At 31.5% G+C, this 27991-nt stretch overlaps 2 protein-coding genes across 4 annotated transcripts in view; both read right to left on the bottom strand.

Annotated features, from left to right (window-relative positions):
* LOC143056750 (caspase-2-like) overlaps nucleotides 1–20257 on the bottom strand; it is a 158973-nt gene extending 138716 nt beyond the window's left edge. Inside the window, exons 1-13 of one of the 2 annotated variants that reach the window (XM_076229900.1) lie at nucleotides 20060–20257; nucleotides 17753–17902; nucleotides 15942–16242; nucleotides 11953–12056; nucleotides 11328–11528; nucleotides 10335–10560; nucleotides 9208–9315; nucleotides 8243–8358; nucleotides 5829–5961; nucleotides 5057–5166; nucleotides 3304–3540; nucleotides 1685–1919; nucleotides 745–852 (exon numbers count right to left, since the gene is read on the bottom strand). In XM_076229900.1, the coding sequence (XP_076086015.1) occupies nucleotides 745–852; nucleotides 1685–1919; nucleotides 3304–3540; nucleotides 5057–5166; nucleotides 5829–5961; nucleotides 8243–8358; nucleotides 9208–9315; nucleotides 10335–10560; nucleotides 11328–11528; nucleotides 11953–12056; nucleotides 15942–16242; nucleotides 17753–17887 (2014 nt within the window). In that variant the 5' untranslated portion in view covers nucleotides 17888–17902; nucleotides 20060–20257. The remainder of the gene's footprint in view (nucleotides 1–744; nucleotides 853–1684; nucleotides 1920–3303; nucleotides 3541–5056; nucleotides 5167–5828; nucleotides 5962–8242; nucleotides 8359–9207; nucleotides 9316–10334; nucleotides 10561–11327; nucleotides 11529–11952; nucleotides 12057–15941; nucleotides 16243–17752; nucleotides 17903–20059) is intronic. The other variant, XM_076229899.1, reaches the window with a different exon arrangement.
* A 3693-nt stretch (nucleotides 20258–23950) lies between these two features.
* Nucleotides 23951–27991, bottom strand: part of LOC143056373 (caspase-2-like) — a 28894-nt gene continuing 24853 nt past the window's right edge. For both annotated transcript variants that reach the window (XM_076229464.1, XM_076229465.1), the window contains exon 15: nucleotides 23951–24394. In XM_076229464.1, the coding sequence (XP_076085579.1) occupies nucleotides 24185–24394 (210 nt within the window). In that variant the 3' untranslated portion in view covers nucleotides 23951–24184. The remainder of the gene's footprint in view (nucleotides 24395–27991) is intronic.

Genomic DNA, 27991 nt, shown 5'->3' with positions numbered 1-27991 from the left:
CTACAACGCATTTTTGCCCCTCTCCCATGTCAGGAGACTCTGGATTTCGTTAGTCTTGTATAATTTCAAACTTTAGTTTCTCGTGTACATTTTGGAGATTAATAGGACGTCCATTATCACGTAACTAGTATATTTTTTTGTTTGGGGGCTAGCTGAAGTGCGGGAGTTTCTCGCTGCATTGAAGATTCATTGATGGCCATCGGCTGTTGTCCGCTCTTTGATCGGGTTGTTGTCTCTTAGACACTTTCCCCATTACCAATCTCATTTTTAATCATCAGCATAATATGTTTCCTGATTACTACTTGAAAAGGACAATGTGAAGAACGACTAAAACGATGGCCAATTGATAAGTATTGAGTTATCATCTAGGTCTTATATTACAAGCGACATATGTTTGGGGTTTTAGATTTTTAGATCAGAGAAGAGTCGTTAGGTATCATATAAACTAATCGACTGTCTCTGATTTTGCTATTGTGACATTTTTATATAATGCAAATTTATACGACAGGAAATAACTCCTAGCAGGAGACATTTACACATGTCAAAGTATCACCCTGAATCAAAGTTTTGAAAACACTTCTCATTTCTAATATCAAAACATAATAGGCTATTACATAAATATGATTAAGTAAAAGCGAAAATGGAGTTGAAAGGTAATTAAATATAAACTAGATAACTATACATAAATTGCTACTAGATATAAATAACTAGAGTAAATCAATAAGAGGCCATATTAATCTTTACCTATTCTTGGGTAACTAGATACCATAAATATGTCGTCTGTGTTTGGTTCACCTCTCTTGATAATATCATTTGTTGTAGAATCTGTTTGATCCAAAGGTTCAGTTTTGTCTAAAATTAAACATAAACAGTTTAATATACAGGTTAAATACAAGTACGCAAGATACCCTTCAAACATATTTGACTAAGGGGTTATACAAGATACTATTATTTTGTTTTGCAATAAACTCTTTTCGGCAGACAAAATATATGTATAGAAAATGTACAACACAAAAAAGGAACCTAGATTAAACGTTATTTCGAAAATAAACATCTGATTATACCTCCCTCCTCCTTTTTTTTTCTATCAAAGAGATTGCAGAAAATGAAATGAATAACACACAGTAAAATCTGTTTTGGAAAATATTTTATCTACAAATTATTGAAATTTATGGTAACAAAATATAGACAAATGAAGAAAGGAAAACACTGAACAACACATATAAACTATATGAAGAAGTGCATTTCTAAATAAATGGAATTATTTGGCAATGCTTTGATGTTACATAATAATTCATGCCCATCAGAATGTACATGTATATAACAAAATAACTTCGCCATAAGGAAATGTCCTCATGTTTGTATGTGGAATACAAATTTTAGTACATTCTATAACAGGAACGTAAAACAAAAGTAAAAGTTTGAAAAACCCCGTCGAAATGGCCGTATTTAAATTAAATATTTTTAATACACTGTTTCATTTTTCGTGGATTTGAGCGTTTAATTTCGCCTTTTGGCTAGCTAGGAACTGTCCGTCGAATTTTCCTTGAAATAAGGTACTTTGTTATTTTACTTTTTTCGACATTTAAGTTATTGCAATGATTTTCTTATGTTTATTTAAAAAAGAATTGAAATCTAAAATAGCAAAATTATTATTATTCATTGATTTATTAAAAATAAGTACCTTGGAAACTGTAGGTTTGGACAAATATAACTTTTGGTTTCCCTTTGAAATGTTTACATTCTTTAACGATATTTAAAATTTCATTTCTTGGAATGAAGACTCCTTCTTTGTCATAAATCTTTGCTGCTTCACACTTTATTTCCCCTGACAAAAACAATATAGCCATGCTATCATACTGGGAAGTAGTATCGTTATCGATCTCCTCTAATTTCGTTTTCAAGAACTCTTTGATTTCCTGCAAAAATAAAGGAACACTCTTTTATTAATTATTGTATCTAACTGTACAGACAATGTTCTTCACATAGATATAGATGTGTAAATACGGGATAAAAAGTTTAAAAAGAGTAACATATAAAAAACTAGTGTCTGCAGCATGTTTACATTCTGATGGGAAAGACGTCCAATGAATTGCAAAGAAATATTACATATCAAATAAAACGTGAATGTAGAAGACACACAATGAATGAAAACTCAATTTGTTTTGATTTTTTTAAATCTTAAGCACACAGTATAGAGAATTAAAGACATAGCGACACGAACCCAACTTAAAACCGTGTAGTGTCAGAATCTATGTACGGAAGGCATATGTTACTATACATGTGGCATCCGTCGTGTTACTCATGTTTGTTAAAATCCGCTGATTTGTGTAATTCGGTATTTCACATTTGGGGAAAAAAGGACGGATTTGTCGTTACGACAATTGGCAGATATCCGTCGTCATCTGTAAAACAGGTATTCAATAATGGTCACTCAACTCAGGATTGCGTCCGTAAAGTTTACTAAGAAATGGTTTCAAATTTACGGCTTGGAACTCAAGGCTTATTAACACTTCGTCAACACTTCGGTGTTGACATGAATATCAATAATGTGGTCATTTTTATAAATTTCCTGTTTCCCAAACTTTGAATTTTTGAAAAAACTAAGGATTTTCTTATCCCAGGCATAGATTACCTTAGCCGTATTTGGCTTAAATTTTGATATGAGCGTCACTGATGAGTCTTATGTAGACGAAACTCGTGTCTGGCGTACAAAATTTAAATCCTGGTACCTTTGACAACTATTATTACCATCTTTGTGATCGAACGTTTACAACAACAAATATGATGGGAATACAATCCATACTCCAAATAATAGTTCAAGTCCCAAACCTCTTGTAAAAAAATTCAGATAAAAAAAGAAATGGTACAATATGGTTACTGCACATGATCTCAATAAATAGTACCTAGTAATACAGCTTTCTATCAAACCAATGTGGTCACAAGGTGTTGCTGTTACAACACTTCAACACATGTTCAAAATGCTCAAAAAGTCAAAATAGTGGAAATATATTCATTGGATTACTAAACATGAAAGCAAACTCAAGTATGTTTTTATAGTCCAGTGTTGCGTTTATTGGATCATAGTTCAAGAAATGCTCAATACCCAACTACATGTAAGGCCAAATCAAATATAGAGTTAATTAAGAATATCATAAAAACGTGAAAATTCAAAATGTCTTTTCAAATCCGACTTTAACAAAAGCCCACTGGTTGTAAACATTTATAATCCATAACAGGCTTATACTTTTGTACGCCAGACACACTAGCCGTCGTGATCAAACTTAAGTGTAAATGATATACCTCTTTTGACAAATTTTCAACCTGGTCGCCAGCTTTGAAATCATATCCCATGTATTTCAATAGCTGACTCATGTTGGATTTATCAAAGTCTGAATTCCTGATACATTCGGAGTATCTCTCTGCACATCTCTCTGCCTCCTTCTTATCTTCCTCGTTCTGGCTTCCTAGACATGGTATGCACTGCACATTTGATATCAAAATAAACTTCCCTCTGTTTGCACTTGTCATTGAATAAATCTTCAAAAAAAGATACGATTCGATTAGATTGTGTCATACGTCTTTTACTCAAAGAACCGTCTGTGGGTTGAAATTTCAAAACGCTGCACATTTGCAATAAATAATAAACAAGTTATCTAAAATTACTGCAAATAAACTATTACATGAACCTACGTATTTCCCCCCAAAGGAGAAGGTTGCTAAATCAAAGTTAGTTTTTTTTTTTTTTTTTAATTCAAGTGAGGAGAACATGGAGAAGTTTAGATAGTATGTCAAAATAGCAAAGTTGAATGGGAAATCTACAATAACGTACTATGGTTACAATTCACTGCAGGTTTGGTTCCATTTAGATCCCAAGAATTTAAAGTGATATACACGATTGAAATTCTAAGAGTCATATAAAACTGGGCATTTGACTTGAGCTACCAAATAATGACTATATGCCACTTGAGTTCAAATTTCTGTGTCTTCCAAAATTGGACAAACATCAATTGTTAAACAATAACTCATGTAGTTAATTTCAGGGTGTGGTTTATTGGTATATGTAAAATTGAGAAAGGAAATGGGGAATGTGTCAAAGCGACAACAACCCGACCATAGAGCAGACAACAGCCGAAGGCCACCATGGGTCTTCAATGTAGCGAGAAACTCCCGCACCTGTAGGTGTCCTTCAGCTGGCCCCTTAAAAATATGTATACTAGTACAGTGATAATGGACGTCATACTAAACTCCGAATTATACACAAGAAACTAAAATTAAAAATCATACAAGACTAACAAAGGCCAGAGGCTCCTGACTTAGTACAGGTGCAAAATTGCGGCGGGATGAAACATGTTTATGGGACCTCAATCCCCCCCTATACCTCTAGCCAATGTAGAAAAGTAAACGCATAACAATACGAATATTAAAATTCAGTTCAAGAGAAGTATGTAATTCATTTCTACAATCATATTCTTATGTTCCTTCCATGAACATGGTTATAGTATTTGGTTTAAGAAACAACTGGCAAACTATACACCTGGAAAAAAGTATTGCAACACTTCCATTGAAAACAATGTAAAATGACATGATTGTAGAATTTTTACAGCAAACTAAACATCTGATACAGAAAATATGTTTTAAACTAGGCATTTTAAACAGGTCTGAATGAGTTTAATGCATTAAAAAATATGTATTTATTGCAGAACTAATGTTTTGAAAAATTGAGACCTGCAAAATTTGCATTTTTTGTGAAAAGCGTGAAAAACTATTTTTCGCGCAGCTGTTATGTCCTATATATGTAGCATTAATATTGGATGAAAGTAAGTTGATACCATGAATTCAATTTTAAAACATAAATGGGTTAAAAGTATTTGGTAAAACCCAAATTATAACCATTCTACAATCATGTCATTTTACATTGTTTTCAATGGAAGTGTTGCAATACTTTTTTCGAGGTGTATACTAAATACAGACATGCAAATCATTTTTCTTAATTGACACCTTGGGTCTAGTGATGTATATTTTGTAATAACATATTAATTTGTCAAATATTTACTTCTTCATTTTTTATTTTAGTGTAGAAATTCCATTCAGATGATACATGTGATATGACATCTTTCTTCTGCACGTTGTTTCCACCAGCTGTTAAGTCTGGCCATTCAGGTACTAAATGAAACATTCAAAATAAAGGATTTAAGATAATCAGATCAAAACTAGCATATGATAATTTTTACAATATATTTTTTTTAATATAAAATGTATATATATATTATGTAAATATATATAGTGTTATTTTAAAGTATTGTGTATACATTTTATAATAAATACAAATTGCAACAAATTTCATGAAAATATTACACTTCTGTCAACACCAATTATCATTTGTAACAATGAAAACGACTATATTGCTTCTTAGATCGAAAATAAACACATCATAGGTACCAGGATACGTTTGAAATTATTGGACACAGAGTAGTGGTTCGTGTTGTTAAGCTAATGTATTGATGTTTGAAGGAAATACAAAGTTCCTTACAAACTTTGAACACACACAGTTAATTGTTTCTATTAATGCAATTTGGCCGTACAAAATATCACTCTACAATGGTAATAACTTATTCACAATGTACCATGAGATTATTGGTTACATACTATCGTCTTCTAAAAGGCAATTATTTGTAGATGTATGTTCTCTGTATTGCATATGTAGTGTTATCTTTAAAAACGATACTTTTTACCGTATTTGTTTGCAGTATGGTTGAAAAAATTGCTTTTTAATGATACGGATTTGAATAAACTCTTTGTTTTTATATGAATTACATATTCCATACCAATCATTGGAAGGTCTTTTAATCCTGGATAGAAGAACAAGTCTTTATCGTCACTATGTTCAAGAACCATTACTTCTGCAACAGCTTGTTTTCCTTTCTTGGGCATATTAGCACTGGCTAGACAATTATTTACCTGAGAATAGAATTGAATTCGTATCAACTTCAGGAATATGACAATTGTTATCCAGTCGTTTGTGATTCGCAATTTGATTGGGGGACTTTGCGTTTTGAATTTTCCTCAGAGGTCAGTACGTATGTGATTTTACTTTTTTTATCACTTGTATAAACAACAAAAACTGTTATATATATACACATATTTACTGTAAAATAAATAATAAAGTATTAAAAAAGTAACCTTACACACGTATGATAACGTATTTTATTCTCATTTGTAAAGAAATATAATGACACATATATACTGTGATTTTTGTTTTAAAAAAAGACACCGAACAATTGCTTATTATTGTTATCAAATATCACGTATGGTTACCCTACCCTTTATCAATGTTTGTATTTATTATGTACCATACACACGGTACAAGAAAATGATGAATATAGTATGTGTCTGGTTTATTTGTCATCAATTCCTACAGTAAAGCATACAAAAATATGATTGAGAAAAATATTAAAAGTCCATTAGTAAAAATAATTACTTAACTATAATATATAGTTTGTTATGAGTCAATGGCCTAAAATACAAAAAACACATTTTAAAAATGTCCGTTGAATTCATGTGTCTGAGAACTGGTCATTACTACATGTATAATACAAAAAAGCCGGTAAAAACAACATTGTACTGGTCCGAACACAGGACTTCAAATTCTGGTTTTAGAGATTGGATGTGAAAAAATTTAACTCCCTTTATATGTTAGAAGTTCAAATAATGAACCCATTCAAGTAATAAGCTTTAAAATAATGTAAAAATTTTCTAAAAATTATTTAGAAGGAAAAAAAGGGGAGATCAATTTTCTATTGAAGGTAAATTTTCCAAAGCAGTATTTTGAAGCCGGGGTTAATTATCCATGGTGTCAAAAATACCATATGACAATAGATCTATAGTATTAAACGAGAAGACCTCATTTTATGTGTCTTTCCATAATAAATTATTCATCATGCCTCTGTGTACTATAGGTACCATACATAGTCGCATTTGTCTTCCATTCTTATGATTATTCAGTTTGGGTTATTTTGGGATAAAAACGAAAAAAAAAGACGTCCGGATATTGTTCCGCCATTGGACGCAATTTTAAGTAGGAATATACTTCCGATTTGCGTTTTTCTGTATACTTTTTTTTATACATGAATAAAGTGTATTTGCTATCTGCTACCATTTTCAAGTTTACTATCCACGACGGTCACAGAGTTTATTAAATAGAGAGGGTCTATGTAATATATCAATGGCTGCAGTGGATCGATATTAATAAACTGAGAATTGATAGTAAAAAGGAAATACAGTTTATTTATAGTAAGACAGTTTATTAAATAGAGAGGGTCTATGTAATATATCAATGACCGCAGTGAATCGATATTAATAAACTGAGAATTGATATTAAAAAGCAAATACACTTTATTTATTATAGTATAAACGAATGTTCATAATATACAGATAACGCTAACATTATTGAAATTAATAGAAAAAAATGGGAATTTTTGGGGGAAAAAGGAGGACCGGGCAAGAAAAACAATTGTCCTGTCCCAAAGTATTTAAGAATTTTGATACCTTTTCTGAAATCTCCAGTCATATAATCTTTTACAAAAATTCATCGGGTCACAAAGTATATTAACTACAGAGGGTCTACATAATATATCAATGACCACCGTGGATTGATTAGTAAACTGAGAATTGATAGTAAAAAACAAACACACTCCCTTTATAGTAATGAATGTTCATAATATTCTAAATGTAGGTTCATATTGGAATTAATAGAAAACAAAAAAAAAATGGAAAAATTTGGAGAAAAAAAAGGAGAAGTAGAAAAACAAGTGTCCTGTCCCCAATTACCTATGACTTTTGATACCTTTCCTGAATAGAAAAAAAATGGGAATTTTGGAAAAAAAGGAAGAGGGTAGAAGAAAAATTGTCCGGTTCCCAAGTACCTATGACTTTTGATACCTTTTATTATTATTTTTTACAAAACCTCATCTTTCAACACTTTAAACATACATAAAGCCACGCTCTGAATGCCCGCGATTTTGCGAGTGTCTTCTAGATTGAGTCCACACATTATTGTTGGGAAGTAAGTGAATAAACTCATCATCGATACCATGATACCAATATTGAAATTTTATCTTTACGCCAGACGCGCGTTTCATCTACAAAAGACTCATAAATAACGTTATAAAGGCCTAATAAGGTACGAAGTAGAAGAGCATTGAGGACAAATTTTTTTTTTAATTGTTATTTCTAAAATTACCTCTACCATCATTTCCATAAATGATTTTTCGTGGGCCATTTTCTTAAAGACTTGAATAATCGCCTGTATAAAATATGATCCATTCATTTCATCTCCAATAATCCAAGGTCCTTTTTCTTAAATGAATATAATTTTCAAACATGAACATTATTCGTTATTTAATAACAATATTAAGTTTGAACATATGTGTCCTGCTACAAATGTTTTATCATAATTGCTTAATTAGCAGAGAAGAAAATAATGATATTGACACTGATCATGCAATACTATGGATATAAAAACGGATAACAGTTTGTATTAACGCCGACTCGCGTTTCGCCTGCAAAAGACTCATTAGTGACGCTCGAATCCAGAAAAATTAAAAAGGCCAAATAAGGTATGAAGTAGAAGAGCATCCAGGACAAACATTCCTAATTTTTTTGCCAAATACAGCTAAGGTAATCTATTCCGTTGGTAAATGTCACCATTTTTGTTATTATCTACAGGCCAAAAATATCAGTTCTTTACATTTACAGGCCGTATGTCAAATCCATTAAAGTATACTTTCTCCAGTTTGAACCAGATGGGCTGATTAATTTAAAGAGATATATTCACGTTTTATCAAACATGTCTTAAAGAAAATATCATATGTGATCCGTAATTGAGATTGTGACACAATCGTTGTAAATGTGATGGAATTTGATGCGATTGTCATACAATTGAGAGGTTTAGCGCTGTGAAACCGGGTTCAATCCGCCATTTTATACATTTGAAAATGCCTGTACCAAATCAGGAATATGATAGTTGTTGTCCATATGGTTGATGTGCTTTTTCATTTGATTTTGCCATTTAATTAGGGACTTTCCGTTTTGAATTTCCCTCGGAGTTCAGTATTTTTGTGATTTTACTTTTCTCCTAGCATCATTACATAGAAAAACAATTTTTACTTACTGCCTTACAATATATGTAATAATTAATATGCTTACTTGTCCTGGGTTGAGATGACACCACAAAAAGATCATCTTTATTTGGCCTTTTGTAAAAATGCAGTTCATGTGAAACAGCATCAAGTACATCACCCGTTTCTGTTTCTTCTGATAAAGTGAAACGAAATATAAATTAGACATGAGCAGTTTGTCTTCAAGTTCTATTCTTAAATGATAATCATACCCATTATAGCATTCAATGAATTAAAATGAAAATAGATTCCTTTGTGTTGCATCAATTATTTAGCACATTCTATTAGTAATATGAGATTCTAACGCCAGGTACAAAACATTAGAGTGATCATTATGTCTTTTCTGCAAATAAACTGCTGCAATTGTTCCGTACAAGATGTACAATTTAAGGTTTCAAAATTTGAACCGTTTATTAATATGGATAACTGCATTAGGCATTTTTCTCGAAAGACTATAGGCTTTGAATTCATGTTTGTAAGTAACACCTTGACTGAAATTAATTTGGCTCGTTTAATTTTCATAAAATTTTGACAAAATATTTACTTTGACCCTTCGAAAAAAATATAAAAATTTCAGAAATTTTGAACTAATCACTTTCTCGGAAAAAATGGTTGGATGGATAGCAGTTTGGCAAACACTAATTTTTATCATTGAGAAGCTTAATAGTTCCCTTACAATACAACGTGATTAAAACGCTTAGCTGATTTTACAGAGTTATCTCCCTGTAGTGTTAGGTACCTCCTTAAGTAATACTATATACTTAGCAACACAAATAACGCACACCATCTTACTATATAAAGTTGTAATCACAATATAGACATTAATTATTTCTGTTAATTATAATTATAATTATAATTAGTACAATTGAGGAAATTGTTTTATCTTCTTCGACTCTAAAGGAGTTTGCATGTTTTCAATCATACTTTGACATCACAGTATCAAACATAGTCTAAATAAACATAGGTCAACACTTTTTGAAGTTTTTTTTATTATACATGTTCATAAAGAAATTAAAAGTAGACTATATAAAGGAAATCTAATATTGTATACACATATTATGAATATTGCTAAACACATGTATACAAGTTGATAATAGTTTATACACTTAGCTGTAAGATGTGTAACAGAACATACAATAACATCAAGTTACATACCTTTAAAATCATAAGTTCTGATTATAACAATTTTTGGTTTGTCTTTAAAATATTTTGATTGTCGGATCATTTCAAGTATGCCATCTTTGTCAATTTCCTTGCCATTTGTGTCATATATGCAATCTGGTTTAAATTCCATTCCACCAGAGTAAAAAACTATTACCAGACTGTCAAAAGTGGAATTATCTTCATTTTCTAACTGCGTAGCAAGAAATGTCTTCATTTCCTGTAAAAAAAAAAAGTATAAAAAGATGGCAAATTTACTTTTGAAGTCCAGCAACTGATACGTTACATACCAAGAGAAGATAAAAAACGTGACTCATTATTTAAACGTAAATGTTATTTCAAGAACCTCTCAGAAAAACAAAGGATTATAATATTTCTTAAAACAGTTCTAGCCGAGCAGATGAACAAGATTATTATGTAGCCTAAATATTTGACCTGGCAAAACATGTAAGCCTAATTGCTCTTTTTAATGATGTAATTTATCGTTTTAAATTGTTTTTCATTGACTTTCAAAATTTAATAACATTGTTGGTGTGTGCTTTGTCTATAAAGTAACTGCATATTATTATTTTTTTTCTTTGTTGACATATGTTTGTTCTATAAATCTCAGCACAATGTAAACCGCTGGACCCCATTTTTTTACATTTTTACCTATCATGTCTGCATGTTTGTTTTTGGCTCATACTTTGTTGTTTAAACATTGTAATTTTACGTGACTGTCATAAAAATGAGATGTTTTGCTAGCTATAAAACCAGGTTTAATGCCAGTTAGTAGTAATACAGTTCATTTCCATTAGTTTGATGTGTCTGATCTTTTGATTTGCCATTTTTTATGGAACTTTACGTTTTGAATATTCCTTAGAGATTTTACTGTTATCTTACAATTAGATAATATCAATTATCCAATCACACACTTTGACAGCAGCCCTGCCGTTCATCATGCATTCTATATTACATTAATTGTATATATTGAACATTATGATATACCTCTTCTGAAACATCTCTTTTTGTATAACTCTGTTTTGTTTCATACTGCATGTAAGTAAACAATTGTGAAAGAGAAGTTTTGTCAAAGTCCACACAGCTTCTGCACCTGTTTACTGCTTTTGCTTCTATGCTCTGATCCGAACATTGCACATTAGATATAGTTAAAACTTTTCCTTTCTTTTTGCCTGTCATATGGTATACCTAATAATAAAGTAATATAATACCGGTCATTAACTGTTTTATTGTAGGTAATTATGTTGATAAGTATGTTGTTGTTGATTTGATTAACTAGCAAACAAAATATTGGAAGAAAGAGAGATACACTTAAACAGTAATTTATCTGTACTAATCAGTTGTGTGACTTCTATCATTCCATCCTTGTGTTTAAATTGATTCACATCTGATAGAAGATTTCAAAAAATTTACTAATAGAAACTTAGGACTTTAACTGTTTGTTTGCTTGTTTGATTTTTTATTCACAATAACTTATCTATAATCTAATTGCAAAAAGGTAAAACAATTGTTCTTATTTTTCACGGAATATTTATTGTGTTGTTTAGTGTCACCCAGCCAAGATCAATTTGGAAAATTGTTCCATGTACATGTAAAAGCTTCTCAAAATTACCTTTCCATGTTTGCTTTTACAAATCTTTGTACGTAAGTCTTCAGTGCACTTTACTATATCACGTTTGTTTAAAGATGGTAAACCTTTAAGTAAATCTGGCCAACCTTCAAGTAAACCATAACAATATATACTTGCATACTAAACAACATAACTTTCAAACTGTGACTTTTGAATACTGTAAACCAACTAATTTAGCGAGCGATTTATTTTTCGCGACTTTCGCTAGTAGAAAAATAACGGGAATATAAATCGATTTATAAAAATATTTGTAAAACTTCGACTTTTCCTTTTCTATTATTGAGACAATTTTAGAATCGCGAAATTAAATCGCCGCGAATTGGATTAGGAAGAATTAAGTGCGATGTAAAATATCGGCAAAAATAAGTTGGTTTACAGTACATTTGGAATATTTATTAAGATTGTGTTTGCACCGGGGTTTGCACCACAACTTGGTATAATTTTGAATTTATTGCAAACTTCATTATATCTTCTTTACATATTAACGAAATAACAAAACAATAAATTTATAATATGCAAAGTTGGTGCAACTTTTGGTGGTTCAGATTATAAAAGCACGACAATCATCACAGCTTAATAAAGAGGTAAACATGGCAGATGCTAGAACAATCTAATTAATGGTAATGCTCGCAACTTCATGAACATGTACTTTGTTGTAATACAATTTGATTACCTGTTTACAACAAACTTATTATCAACAATATGGCAACGTATGGCCGACAACAATAAGCTAAACCCATACAGCATTATCAGCTATACAAGGCCCAGTCATTTTTAATAGAAACAATTCAACGGGAAACTAACGGCTTACATTTGTGTACAAAACAATGAACGAAAAATAGATATGATAAGCAGCTACAAAAGACAGCTACTGGATTACAGGCTCCTATCGTGGGACAGCAACATACAAAAAGTGGCAATCCCATAACATGGGACAGTGGTGTAACTGCACAAAAGAAGAACAAAGTATACAAATTTAAAAAAAAACGCTCATCGGATTGATATACGGTAAAGCAGAAAAGCAACAAATAAAATCACAGACTAAACGTATCAGCGAAATTTTAAATCGTCAACAACAACAAACGACACAAAGTCCAGTTTTGAGAGTTCTCCCAGTAACGAACAGCTAGTTCAAAACCAATATGCAGATCTGGAGCTTAAATATTAATCAGTACAATCTTGCATCCATTGGGTTTAGTATACAAACATCCTTAACTGTCAAAAAAAAATAATAACCTTGTGAAATGCCAAACTATAGGTATCGACAGACTTATGAACACTGAATCTGCATATTTTTATTTTATTTATTTATTTAACAACGGTATTTTATTTTAATTTATTTAAGCTACCAATAAAAACAGTATTCTAATGAAAGTGTTGAAATGGTAATAATTTCGAATAAATGTATTTCAATGATTAATGATTTATCGGGAGTGTATCTTAGTTTAGAGGATCAGTTACAGTGAGTTACTTATAGGTGTTACTGTAAAACTTTACCTATAGCTCAACCTGTTTTTAAAATTGACAATACAATAGGGACATTTAAATTGACCAGTTGGTATTGTTAGATTTAAATCTACCTTGATGCTACCTGTAAAAATTTTTATTCACCTAACCCAAAGTTTCAGCATGCTTTTTTCCTGAACTTTTTCTTACCGAGGATTATTCTATTGAGAGATTTTTATTTTACTGTCATTCAAAATATTAGGAGTTATCAAGCCGAACAAGAATGACTATATCATATATGTTATTTTCTTGCAGTTTATTTAAAATTGCATGGCCTCAAATGCACTACATTTCATCTTAATGTTTGCATAGCCACTACTAGCAGTGTTTAATACCCTAAATAATCCAGTCGTAATATTTCACTCACTTTATGAAACATCAAAATCATATTTGAATAAACAATTTCATTTATTTTTTTACACTGATATTTGACATCTCATCCAGAATTCCAAAGTTTTTAAATAATTCCCAATTTTATTCATTTTTCACTACTTCACTAGATTTTTTTCTAAATCCATAGTATAAATTCTGATTAACTTCCCATGATATATACATCCTAATTTAACAGGTGCAGAATCTATACATAATTCAGAATCTTGTAAATTTTTTTTATCATTTCCATTACTATATTCCAAAAAGTTATCCTCACTTTACAAATATTTTGTAATATTTTATTTATATTTTTACTATATATCACTTGATTTTTCTATATCCACAGTAAACATTTTATTTCATTTCCTATTACAAATTTCCAAATCAAACAATATTTGATCCAGAATTTTATAATGACTATTTCCAATGTCACATTCACTTAAAACATTTCCCCACGTTAGGAATATTTTAGAATATTTTACTTTCATTTTTTACTTTATCACTAGATTAGACTATATCCACTGCATTAATTCAACATTTTATTTCATTTCCAAGATCCCATTTAAATGGTAAATCATCTTAAGTTTGTAATAGATCCCAAATTAATAATGAATGTTTTTAAAATCACATTTAAAGCCACAGAAACATGTTGGATGAACTCACACTATATCTCCTACTTGAATTCCAGTTTTGAAATTTTTTAATCTTTAACATAACTAAATCCCATCGTATGAAAATTTGAATTTCCTTGAGCAAACACAGCATTTTATGCACAAAAGTCCCACTAATATTATAATAGATTTCAAAGAAAAAACACAGCAAGGTATACTCCAAACTTATTTTCGAATTTTACATGTACAACATCATATGTAAGCCCTACAAAACAGTTTGAATGAATTATTTCCTCCTTGATGTCCTTCATGACAATAAAATCTTGAAAAAAACACATCACATTTTAAGAAGCAAAATTGCTATAAAAAATCTAAGAAGTGAATTCAAATAAAATAAATCCAATATTGTATGCACAATGACACCCAAAAGATTTCAAACATTGCAAATAATAATCCAAAATGAGAATCTTGAAGGGACATGTGAAGAAATGAACAACATATCCATCTGAAAATTTAAACTGTAAACACCTGAACAGCTATTTCTTGTTTCACTGGCAGCTGTACAATACTATATATAAAGAAGCATATAGTGTGTAAAAACAGTTTAATTTTTAAACATAGTAATACATATTTAATTTAATCTTTTACTGATTTAGAATTTTAGGTAAAAAATAGATAAATTATATATATCAGGGATTTAAAACAATGAAAACCGAAACTATTTTCTTCCCTATCAATTTTTTAATAGAATAATCCTAGGTAAGAAAAAGTTCAGGAAAAAAGCATGCTGAAACTTTGGGTTAGGTGAATAAAAATCTTTACAGGTAGCATCAAGGTAGATTTAAATCTAACAATACCAACTGGTCAATTTAAATGTCCCTATTGTGTTGTCAATTTTAAAAACAGGTTGAGCTATAGGTAAAGTTTTACAGTAACACCTATAAGCAACTCACTGTAACAACTTCTCTAAATAAGGATGTGATATCCGGTCTAATATACAATGTCTACATATACAGCCAAACTTCCATACCATATCTTTTTATTTATCTAGTTAAGCTTTCAAGTCATTTGTGGTTACGAAATCTTTGACTTGACAATTTACCAGTAATTCACAGATTAGGTTAATTGAAATCCAAACCGTCACTTCAGAAATGGGATAGTGAATGAGTTGAGAAATTTGAACTTATTAATGCTTCAAGGAACATCACCATCGAAAACAAACAAAAATAATAATAGAAAATGAAAAATCGTCCCCTTTATCGTAAATTGTGATGTAGAGTTTCCAGTGAGAAACTGAAATATCTAAATCTAGAAGGGATAAATTCATTACCATTTTTTGTAGATGTGTATGTAATTAAAGACAGGCTAACGGTACCAAAGGAATATTCCAACTCGTTAGTTTAGATTATTTGAATCGTCAGCTTTGAAAAAAAATCAATGCAGATATTTTCTCTATTTTACTTATCTAATATTTTGTCATACCTTGATAATTTTGTGATTCTAATTTTTTAGTTTTCTCTGGATTTTCGGAATAATGTTGTTCTGTCTCCTGTGTATCACCGTTACCATTTTTAGGCTTTGACAAGGCATTATCTTTTTTTCCAGAAGTGTCTGAATTTACTTCATTATTTTTAGAACCATCCTTTGCTATTAAATGATCAGCTACTTCGCCATTCCCTGTTTTATTGAGTGCGCTAATAAAACTTTTATAAGCGTTCATTCCTCTCCGTGGTAATATAGATAATAGTTCCCTGGTCTGTTCAGTAGGCCTTGGCGTTTTATGCTATAATGTTAAGTTTAAAATAAACATCACGGGAGAAATGTTAAATTCTTATTTTTGAGTTTATATTGCTAAATAGTAACCCTTGCAAGTGCTAACATATTAATCTATTCTTTATTTTTCACAGTTATATATATTTTTTTTTATTTGATATATCTTCTCCAATGTGTACCCCTCGATTGGTCATGCCAAACACCAAAAGTAATTGCCCCAAGCAAACATTGTTTCCCACAAAGTTATTCAAAGTTTATCTCACTGCAGGTGCACTGGCTGTCTAAATTTTGAGTAACTACCGTATTTTTGCCATCTATGACATGTTTTAAACATATTTTATGTTGACAAAAAGAACGCTTTATTTTATCATTTTTGACGACAAACCCCTGTTCACCCTGTACATGTACTTTATATTCCACTGGTGATCCAAGAACGGAGGAAATAACTAAAAGAAGACAATTTAGAACTGTCTGATGATTTAATTTTATTTTCAGTGGTCCGAGTTAGTAGTATTTTTCTCGAGTTCTGTCTATGTGGGACAACTCTCCACAAGAGACCAAAATGACACAGAAATTAACAACTATAGGTCACCGTACGGCCTTCAACAATGAGAAAAACCCATACCGCATAGTCAGCTATAAAAAGGCCACGAAAAGACAATGTAAAACAATTCAAACGAGAAAAAACACACATTTTTGTGAGCTCGTTATAATTCTTTTTTTAGTGGTTCGACTTTGATAAAGTATTGCAAGTTGTAATAATTAGTGAGCGTGTTTGATTTCGGCGAGTTGGCCGTGTGCCTAGTTGTCATATAAATTGAATACAAAATCATTTCCGACTGCTAACAAATCGTAGGCAGTAGAAAACCAGCTACGGAAATTTATTTGGGTTTTAATTAATTACGCTACGCTTATTGAATAGAATTATTATATGAAGTTATAAAGTACATACTAGTAACATAGACTAATTTTTTATTATCATTTTTAAAATACTTCAGACGATAGTCGGCTCGGAGACAAACATGCTAGGGGCCAGCTGAAGGACGCCTCCGGGTGGGGAATTTCTCGCTACATTGAAGACCTGTTGGTGACCCTCTGCTGTTGTTTTTTATTTGGTCGGGTTGTTGTCTCTTTGACACATTCCCCATTTCCATTCTCAATTTTATAGAATGGTTTTGGTCTCTAAGTTGAATAGTATAGATAGCTATAGGACAGAAAGTCAGAGGACAATTCAAAAGTTCACGAGACATAACGTCACAATTGGGTTTATATATACACACACACACATATATAATTATATACATACTTCTTAAAGTACATATAATAACTCCTTTCTAGTCATTTTGAAATTTCCTAAACAACAACCTTGTAAATAGAATTCATAATCATATTGATCAACTAACATCAAAATGTCATTTGTATGATTTTAACTTATAAAGTAATTTAACTATCATTCCTCATCTCTAACATCTGAGTTATTAAATAGCAAATATGTGGGTTTTTTTCTCTCTCAGACAAACCTGAATTGATTCATTCATCCCTGATGTAAGGATGTGGTCTGCTAGTAATTCATCACATATCGCTTCCACGTTATGAAGATTTTTTATAAGGTATGCAAAGTTGGTCTGAAGAACATTTCTGTGTTTCTTTTCCATCCTGTCGGATTAGTTCTGTGAAAAACATGAAAAGACAACAAGATAAGTGATAAATGATAAAATGTATTATCCTGACAAATATTTTAAATTAATACATATCCTTCGTCAGGATCAATATTCTTACCAACACTCCATTTCTTAACTTTATTCTAGGTGATCCAGTACATATTAAATTTGCTGGTTGGTACTATTTATAGACTTCTGTGTACATGTATATATACGCGAGTACGTCTGAACTAGTGACGACTCTACATATATATCTGATCAATCGGATCACCGGCAGTGATGGTGATACAAAGCTGAAAATACATCTGTATATATAATTCGTCTAAAAATCTGACCAACAATGTTAGATCTATAAATTTGCTTTCGCAAATGTTTTGTTTTTCCCTCACTCGGATTCGAACTCATGCTACTAAGATTTCGTGGCACCAAATCACCTTGCACCATGCCCGACGCCCAGACCATTCGACCACCTAGGCTCTACAAAAGCTTTCGGTGGCTGGGTGTTACCTTTTCCCGTCAGTTTTAATCTAGCGTCGTATATATTATGAATATGTATATATATAAAAGTCTAAAGATTTGCGCAACGGTACTTATATAAGACGATAATATACGGACATGATGTTATAAAATCGATGTGGGGACAACTATTTCGGCTTAACAAATAGCTTTCTTTAGTGTCAATAATTTTAATAATACTTATTGTATGGGTAATATTAAGCACAATAATATAGGTAAGTTTTGGTCAATTAATTTAATTCCAAATCTTGATCATCCTAATATAAAAAAAAACATAACTCGATACTCAATAGACGTAACTCCAGTGAATGTTCTATTCAATCATTAGAAATTTCATGCGGTTAAACAAATCAAGTTTATGACCCGACTGCTCTGAAATGCTGACTAACTTGGAGAAGTGGCCTCCATATTTGGGATGAAAGCAATAGACCAACCTTAAATATTATAAATATATATACATGATGTCAGTATGTATTCAAAGACATTTCTTTTCCTCGATTTGAACGTATGACTCTATGTGGCAGTTTGATATTTTTATATAAAAAAAGACATCCGGAGATCGCTTTATTGACCAGGAGACCCTCAACATTTATGGACATTGACCATTCCTTATATTAGGCATAGATACATATCATATCAGATGGATTTTCCAGATTTTTTGTTATCTTAGATACGTAAATGGTTGTCCTGTGCTAAATGTCATATCAGTTGAAGATCGCTGAAAGATCAGGAAATACTATTTAACGCATCCGGCCTTTTTGATTTTCATAGATTTGTTTCATAGTAAAGTGTTACTTTAAGTCTTCCGTGTACCAGTTTAATGTGCATTTTTACAAATTTATTGCTTTGATAGTACTGCTATCGATATAGCCTAACATTAATCAACATATATTGACTTTGAAAGATTCGGAAAGTCTCAACGTCATTTCAGTGGCCTCAGTTTGAAATACATTTTGGTTCTGATTCGGTACTTAAAGCCATCTTTGTTTGTATTGAAGACAACATATTCCAAACATTTTTCTTTAAACAGAGCCCGTTGGATATCGAAAACGAATAACGAACCGGCCACAAACATCAACAATTTCCAGTCGTAAACCTCTACTCTGAATAATGATGAAAGGGATATATGATTGTTAGTAGTCGTACCTTTTTGAGACGGAAGATGGTGCTACTTTCATATCCACTATTGATACTAATACCTATCGCTAAAATTGACAAAATGTCCAAAATGTTATCGATAGCTTCGTTAAAGGATTTTAATCTTAGACAAGAACAGAAACTTCAGTACGGCGTGTATAAAATGCTGAAACGTAGCTATTAGGTCCTTATGATACTTTTTGCCTTTTGCGGACTATAGATTTATGGTCTGCAAATAGTGAAACAATATCATAGGAGCTACGGTTCTGCAGCTAGGCGTCGATATAACTAAAATCAAAACCCTTGAAAAAAAAGGGGGAATCATTGTTACTTCATTTATTATAAAGAGGGTCCACAACGGAACAAATGATGATTTATCAGTATCATACGAAGTAGTGTACGGCTTTAGAAAATTTAAGATCTCACCTGAGGTAGCTGTTCGTGCGCTTTACTTACGTATTAATGTGGTTTTTTTAATTCCAACTATTCACAAACAATAAATTTAAGTCTTACTTCTTTTCCTGGAAAACAAATAATCCCGCTGTGCTGTTGTAATCTGCCTGGAATTTTCTCCGTATTTAATTTGAATAGGTTCTCAGTAAAACATGTCTTTTATGTTGTTTTTTTTTTAACTAAATTTCGTTAAATTGATCACTCAAATGTCACTTACAGTATACCATGTATACTTGACCTTTATTCAACGTACGCCGGTTTATCCAGATTAAATATGTTTAACTTCCTCGTGTTACTACATTACAATGCAATGTATTTAGAACAATTAACTTTCGGTTTCTTAGCTTTTAATACAACTTCAAGTATAAAGAGGGTCCACAACGGAACAAATGATGATTCAGTATCATACAAAGTAGTGTACGGCTTTAGAAAATTTAAGTTCTTACCTGAGGTACATGTAGCTGTTCGTGCGCTTTACTTACGTATAAATGTGTTTTTTATTTAATACCAACCATTCACAAAAAATAAATTGAAGTCTTACTTCTTTTCCTGGAAAATCCCGCTGTGCTGTTGTAATCTGCCTGGAATTTTCTCCGAATTTAATTTGAATAGATTCTCAGTAAAACATGTCTTTTATGGGGTTTTCTAACTAAATTTCGTTAAATTGATCACTCAAATGTCACTTACAGTATACCATGTATACTTGACCTTTATTCATCGTACGCCGGTTTATCCAGATTTAACATGTTTAACTTCCTCGTGTTACTACATTACAATGCAATTTAATTAGAACAATTAACTTTCGGTTTCTTAACTTTTAATACAACTTCAAGTATAAAGAGGGTCCACAACGGAACAAATGATGATTTATCAGTATCATACAAATGATAATAGTATTATCAATAAATATAATATCATAATGGTGTTAAAAATAAATCAATAAGTCTTATACTTTTAAATAGTGAAAATGTCGGGGGGAAATATTGATTTTTTAATTAGAAATAAAACAAATGTAATGAATTAAAACTAATGGTGGCATGTCGCCTCGAATCTCCATTCTTTGTTATGCAAGTTCAGTTTTGCATATTTTTTCAAATGGAATGTTTTCACCAGAAACAATAAATACCCTTCTTTTGACATCCATATTCATATTCACTTAAATCAAACGGTTCTGAAATCTATGTGGAAGGTATTTGAAACATATGTTGATGTCTAACGACAACATAAAAAACATTAATAAGAGTGTGTTCCCATGTGGAAAACACAAACGTTATCCTTCAGTTTAAACGCTACAAATAATTACACCTTTACAACAGAACAGCAGGTGAAGTGTTCATCACCCACAGGAACACTTATAAAATGCACATACAAACTGTAGACTTAAAATAATGATTACATAGTAGAGCATCCATAGTTATAGAAAGATGTGGTATGGATGCCAATGGGACAACTCACCATCCAAATAATATTTATTAATTTATAAAAGTAAACCATTATAGGTCAAGGTACGGCCTACAACATGGAGCCTTGGCTATCACCGAACAACAAGCTATAAAGGGCCCAAACATTACTAGTGTAAAACCATTCAAACAGGGAAACCAACAGTCTAATCTATAGAAAAAACGAGAAACGAGAAACAAGTATAAATTACATAAACAAACGACAACTACTGTACATCAGATTCCTGATTTAGGACAGGTGCAAACATTTGCAGCGGGATTCAACGTTTGATGGTTCAAACCTTCTCCCATTTTCCTGAAACAATAACATAACATCACAACATAGAAAACCACACGATAAAATATCAATTGAAAGGCTTAACTCAATCAAAAACCGTAACACTCTATGAACGAACAAATTTGATCTGCGATACCTGAATGCAAATGCACAGTTAATAAAATATCAGGGACAAAAATTCAAGGCTAAAAAGCGTACAAACAAGTCCAAATAAAGCCATGGCAAGACACCACCACGATATATTTTACAAATGTAAAACAATTCAAACGAAAAAAAAGGCATAATCAATGTACAAAATAATCAACAAACGACAAAAATGTAACAGCAACAAATGACAACAATTGAATAACATACATAGTGTGGCAAGGTCAAATGTGTCAGCGTGCGCCAAACCATCCATTTACATCGGACATTGGTGTATATAAAATAAGTTGTGGTATGATTGCCAATAGAACAACTATAGGTTACCGCACGACCTTCAACAATGAGCAAGTCCCATACCAATTAGTCAGTTATTAAAGCGTCAAAAGAACAATAAGGTTTATTTCAAATGGTGGTAGATCTAATTTATTTTCAAGTCATTGAATTCAGACCAATTAGAGTTTATATTAAATGTCTTTATGCACCTGAAAATAAACATGTGTTGATAATATTTGTATGTACATTGTAACTATGCACTATCGCACAACAATGATTTTGGTTTGCAAGAACACTTTTCTTCAGTTGTCAAACATGATGAATTGGGATTTTAGACTGGAGGCGTTTCATCAACCAAAGCCACAAGACAGTTTTTACCTATTTACGACATTTGAAACTTTTTAGTTACTGGACCCCTGGTTTCTGGCACACCAACAGCAGCTCGCTCTCTTACAGAATGCGATACGTCTTCTCTAACCGAAATTTGCAAAGGACAACAATTACAAAGGGTCGTGAAAAACATGCATGTATCAAAATTTGTCATTCTAGCTGGTTCTTATATTCACACATCCAAATGTATGTTGCAGTGAAAATCAGTTTACCGCTAATCAAAATGACCATAGAAGCAATTATAAGTCAGTATATTGTGGTCTGAATAAACTCATATTGTCGGTGCCATACAATGACATCCAGCTATTTGTTCTCCAGATTCCGTTACCTTTTCAAATTGATGTGCATATTGATGTTTAGTGTTAGTGTAGTATAATTATAAATAGTCGTATTTTATTTGGCCTTTATAACATGTTTTGATTCGAGCGTTACTGATGAGTATTTAGTAGACGAAACACGCGTCTGGCGTAAGTATAAAATTTTAATCCTGGTACCTGGTATCTAGGATGAGTTAATTTCAAGTCTGCTGTATAAAATTCGTATCCTATAGTGTCATGAACATTAAGACTATATTTTTATAGTTCTAACATCATTTTAGGTTAAAATAATCAGCCAAGAATTTTCATCATTTTTTTTTCAAAACATTATGGACCGGGTGTTAACTGTACAGTTCTTGTTTCTCCTCTGTTCTTTATGTCATTTAACAAAACTTTCCCAAAAATATCTTTATATGTGGCCATATATTATATTATAGCTAAATCTTAATTTTGAGTATTTTTGTCGATAATTTCCGTAGATAAAGTTTTTTGTTTCATTTTCTCACATGTTGCAAACGAGGGTATGTATCACTAATATCTGGTAATCATACATACATATCACTAGCTGTATTTGTTGAGCATTCCTAGCGTATGCCTCCACAAGAGATTACCGAGAATTTGTCAAAATGTTTAAAAATTTCGATTTCTTAAAATCCCCACTTTTGATCTTTGATCACAGTTTTAAAAAATCTGCACCACTTTTACACTCTACGACGTGCCTTAATCAAAGGATAGTAGTTTATTGATCTACAAAATAAGACTGAAATTAGCCATGAGTATTACATTTACAAATTTACCTTATGTGTCACCGTACTGTGTGATGGCAATGACACAACTATGCACCAAAGTTCGAATTAATAGTTTTATAATTTAAAGATGATTTTGATGATAAAAAAAAGTTTAAATTATTTTCTTTTCTTTTATTGCATTCATATGCAAAAAAAAGGATGGTTAAATTTTTGTACTTGTTTGTTCGGAGATCTCTTTATTGAAATTTAACTCAACAATATGTTCTTACTTTTGTACATATAATTGTTTACTTCTAATTAAGGTAACATCCTCAGAAAATATGACACCTAACTAATTAACTGGCTTATTCTTTTATTACATTGTATAAAACATTTAAAATTCATTTCCTCAGGATACATTGTAATGAGTCATTTTATGTTTATATTTCTGTAAGTTGTCTCTAAAACAATTAATATGTGACCATTAATAATGATATATCTATAAAATATGTATAGTTCAGTATATTTGTTTTTGTTTTTAAACATTAACGAAAAAAGTAAGCTCAATCTAGTGAATGAAATATATTATATTCAAATTATGTCTTTGCATTATTGTCATCTGAAGGAGTACAGACAGGATTTCCTGATGATGAAGCATTTTTATGTCCCGGGAAAAAATAAAGCTTTTTCTTTTCACAAAATTGTAACAAAACAATTTGTGCAACATGTTTTTTCTCTACTTTCCCGCTGTTTTTACTATCTTCTTTCATCTCCGGTACTACAGCGTGATTTAAGCACATGTTAGTCTGTAAAAATCAAAGCGAAAAGCCAAAAAAATATTTATTATCCTCCAAAATTTACACATCTCTAACTATAATTACATATTTCTCAAAAATCCTAATTCACTTCTAAATATAATACTATTTCATTAATTTTGGAAATTATTGAAATTTGATAAGCACCGTCCAACTCCCGTGTTTCTGATTACTTGTCCAGGTTAAGTCTTACTTTATGTCATTTTTTATTAAAAAATGGAAAACAACACGTTTTATAATTTATTGCGTCCGAAGCGCTTTTCTGGATTTACCTTCATCAGGAACGCTCAAAGCCAAACATTTGAAATCCGAAGATGTATATGTACCGAAAATCGTTGAAGAGCTTTATGTCAAAAATACCTAAAATAAATAGCCAAACTCATCTAAAGCCAACTTTTCCTGAGGGAGTTGAAGCCTAAGTTTCATAATAATTTCAAAATTTATAAACAGACAATTTTAGTAAAGTTTGTTAAATCATGTCGGTACCGAAGCACTGACTACTGAGCTGATGATACCCTCGGGGACTGATAGTCCACCAGCAGAGGTATCGACCCAGTGATGTAAAAAATGGAAGTATTAAAGTAGTTCTTCAACAATTTATTAGGTTGTATATCTTGAAAGATATTGACATCGGCATCACTGAATAGTTGGAAAATGAATACGGTTAATTCGCTTGAGACATCGTTTCAACCGCTACATTTCTGAGTGTTAAAATATACGTATCTTTCAAACATTTAGTTTTAAGTGTTAATGAAAGAGTTTACTAGACAGCACTGCAGGCGCTAAACATTCGCAAGTATTTATTTAATGTGAGTACAACGCTACAGCATGAGATGTATGCATTTAAAGACAAAACTAATAACCGTTTATGCAGTAGTCCACTGGTTTCTGTGCAATAATGATATACAGGTTTTGTTATTCTTTTTTGTCTGTTTCGTTTTGACAACAGTTTTTTGTTTAATTTCGGTTGTCCTATTTTACATACCATTACATCCCATGTAAAGACATGTGGGGGCTTTTTTTTGTATTAATTGTGTTTATTTATTCAAATTGAACAGACGATAAACAGATAAAATTGAGAATGGAAATGGGGAATGTGTCAAAGAGACAACAACCCGACCAAATAAAAAACAACAGCAGAGGGTCACCAACAGGTCTTCAATGTAGCGAGAAATTCCCGCACCCGGAGGCGTCCTTCAGCTGGCCCCTAAACAAATATATACTAGTCCAGTGATAATGAACGCCATACTAATTTCCAAATTGTACACAAGAAACTAAAATTAAAATAATACAAGACTAACAAAGGCCAGAGGCTCCTGACTTGGGACAGGCGCAAAAATGCGGCGGGGTTAAACATGTTTGTGAGATCTCAACCCTCCCCTTATACCTCTAACCAATGTAGTAAAGTAAACGCATAACAATACGCACATTAAAATTCAGTTCAAGAGAAATCCGAGTCTGATGTCAGAAGATGTAACCAAAGAAAATAAACAAAATAACAATAATACATAAATAACAACAGACTACTAGCAGTTAACTGACATGCCAGCTCCAGACTTCAATTAAACTGACTGAAAGATTATGATTTCATCATATGAACATCAGGCACAATCCTTCCCGTTAGGGGTTTAGTATCATACCATCATAACATATATGAGAAGAACATAACCCGTGTCATGCCAACAACTGTTTTTAGAATAAATGTGTTTAGTTCCGATGCAAAGACCTTATCAGTGACTCAATATTAACGCCAAAATATGCAATCTTTAATGACTTGACAACAGTATCGTAATTATATCCCTTCTTAATAAGTCTATTCAAAGGTTTTGTAAGTTTCTGAGGTGAATACTGACACCTTTGTGCTTTATAAAGAATATTACCATAAAAAATTGGATGTGAAATACCTGAACGTATTAGAAGTCTGCATGTTGAGCTATATTTACGAATGATGTCTTTATACCGATGATAAAATTTAGTAAATGTTTTGACTAGTTTGTGATATCGAAAACCCTGGTGTAATAATTTTTCAGTAATACATAAATTTCTCTCGTTAAAATCAAAAACATTGTTACATACACGAGCGAATCGTACAAGTTGAGATATATAAACACCGTAAGATGGTGACAAGGGAACGTCACCATCTAAAAACGGATAATTAACGATAGGAAATGAAAAATCATCCCTTTTATCATAAATTTTAGTATTCAGCTTTCCATTAGTGATATAGATATTAAGATCGAGAAAAGGGCAGTGGTCATTGTTAGTATTAGCTTTATTTAAAGTAAGTTCAACAGGATAAATTTCATTAATATACATACTGAAGTCGTCATTATTGAGAGCCAAAATATCATCCAAATATCTAAAAGTATTATTAAATTTGTTTATCAGATGTTGTTTCGATGGGTCTTTGCTTATTTTTGTCATAAATTGTAACTCATAACAATACAAAAACAGGTCCGCAATAAGTGGTGCACAGTTAGTCCCCATTGGAATTCCGATAATCTGACGATATACGGAATCTCCAAAGCGAACAAAAATGTTATCTAGTAAAAATTCAAGGGCATATATAGTATCAAAGCATGTCCAATTAACAAAGTTTTTTGTTTATTGCTACTAAAAAATGACCTAAAAGAGTTTGAACATATATATTCACATTCTGATTTTTTGAATGCCCATTTAATTAGGTGTGTGAATTTTTTCTTAATGAGAATGTGAGGCAATGTGGTATACAGGGTAGAAAAATCAAAACTTTGAACAGATTCAAAATCACCAATATAAGCATGCAATTTATCAAGTACTTCCAACGAGTTCTTGACACTCCAAAAGTAATTTATTCCACTATTTTCGAAGGCCTTATTTGAACAATTTATTATCAGGTTTTTAATTGTACCAAGTGTGCTGGTAAGAAGAATAGACAATTTAGTAGTTGAACAATGGCTTGAAGACGAAATAAATCTATATTTGTAAGGGTTTTTGTGTAGCTTCGGAAGCCAATACATAGTTGGGACTTTCATTGTATTTGGCTCTGCTTGTAAAGCGGTGGCTAAAAGTTTATGTTTGTTACAGATTTCGTTTTCTGAAAATGGAGTCAGTTGGAATGTTGGTGAATTGGTGATTTCCTTTTTCAGAACCTCAATGTAAAATTTACGTCAAACAATAATAATATTATTAGCAGCTTTATCTGCCGGGACAAAAACAAATTCCTTGGCTAGTTCTTTTAGTTTATGTTTGATACGAGAAATAGGTTTATTGTGGTTATTGTTTATAGTAAAATGTTCTTTAAAATGTTGAATACGTATATCAACTATCTTCATTACTGAATTAAAAAAAGAGTCCAAAGATTTTTTGTCAGCTTTTTCCCGTTTTATCCATTTCATACAGTAAGTATGGAGTGAGTCGTGGATGATATTACCACACTCATTCCAATTTATAATTGACGGGGGACGATATTTAGGTCCTTTACTGAGGAATGATTTTAACTCTCGGTCTTGAACGATGTTAAGATCTCCTGTTATAACATGGGAAATGGGTCCATAAATATAATCGGAATTACTGCAATTACATGAAGTAGGTGTATTTTCACTGATA

The sequence above is a fragment of the Mytilus galloprovincialis genome, chromosome 13, assembly GCF_965363235.1.
Source record: "Mytilus galloprovincialis chromosome 13, xbMytGall1.hap1.1, whole genome shotgun sequence".
Lineage (NCBI taxonomy): Eukaryota > Metazoa > Mollusca > Bivalvia > Mytilida > Mytilidae > Mytilus > Mytilus galloprovincialis.
The sequence above is the reverse complement of the archived record's forward strand: the minus strand, read 5'-3'. Positions and strand labels throughout refer to the sequence as shown.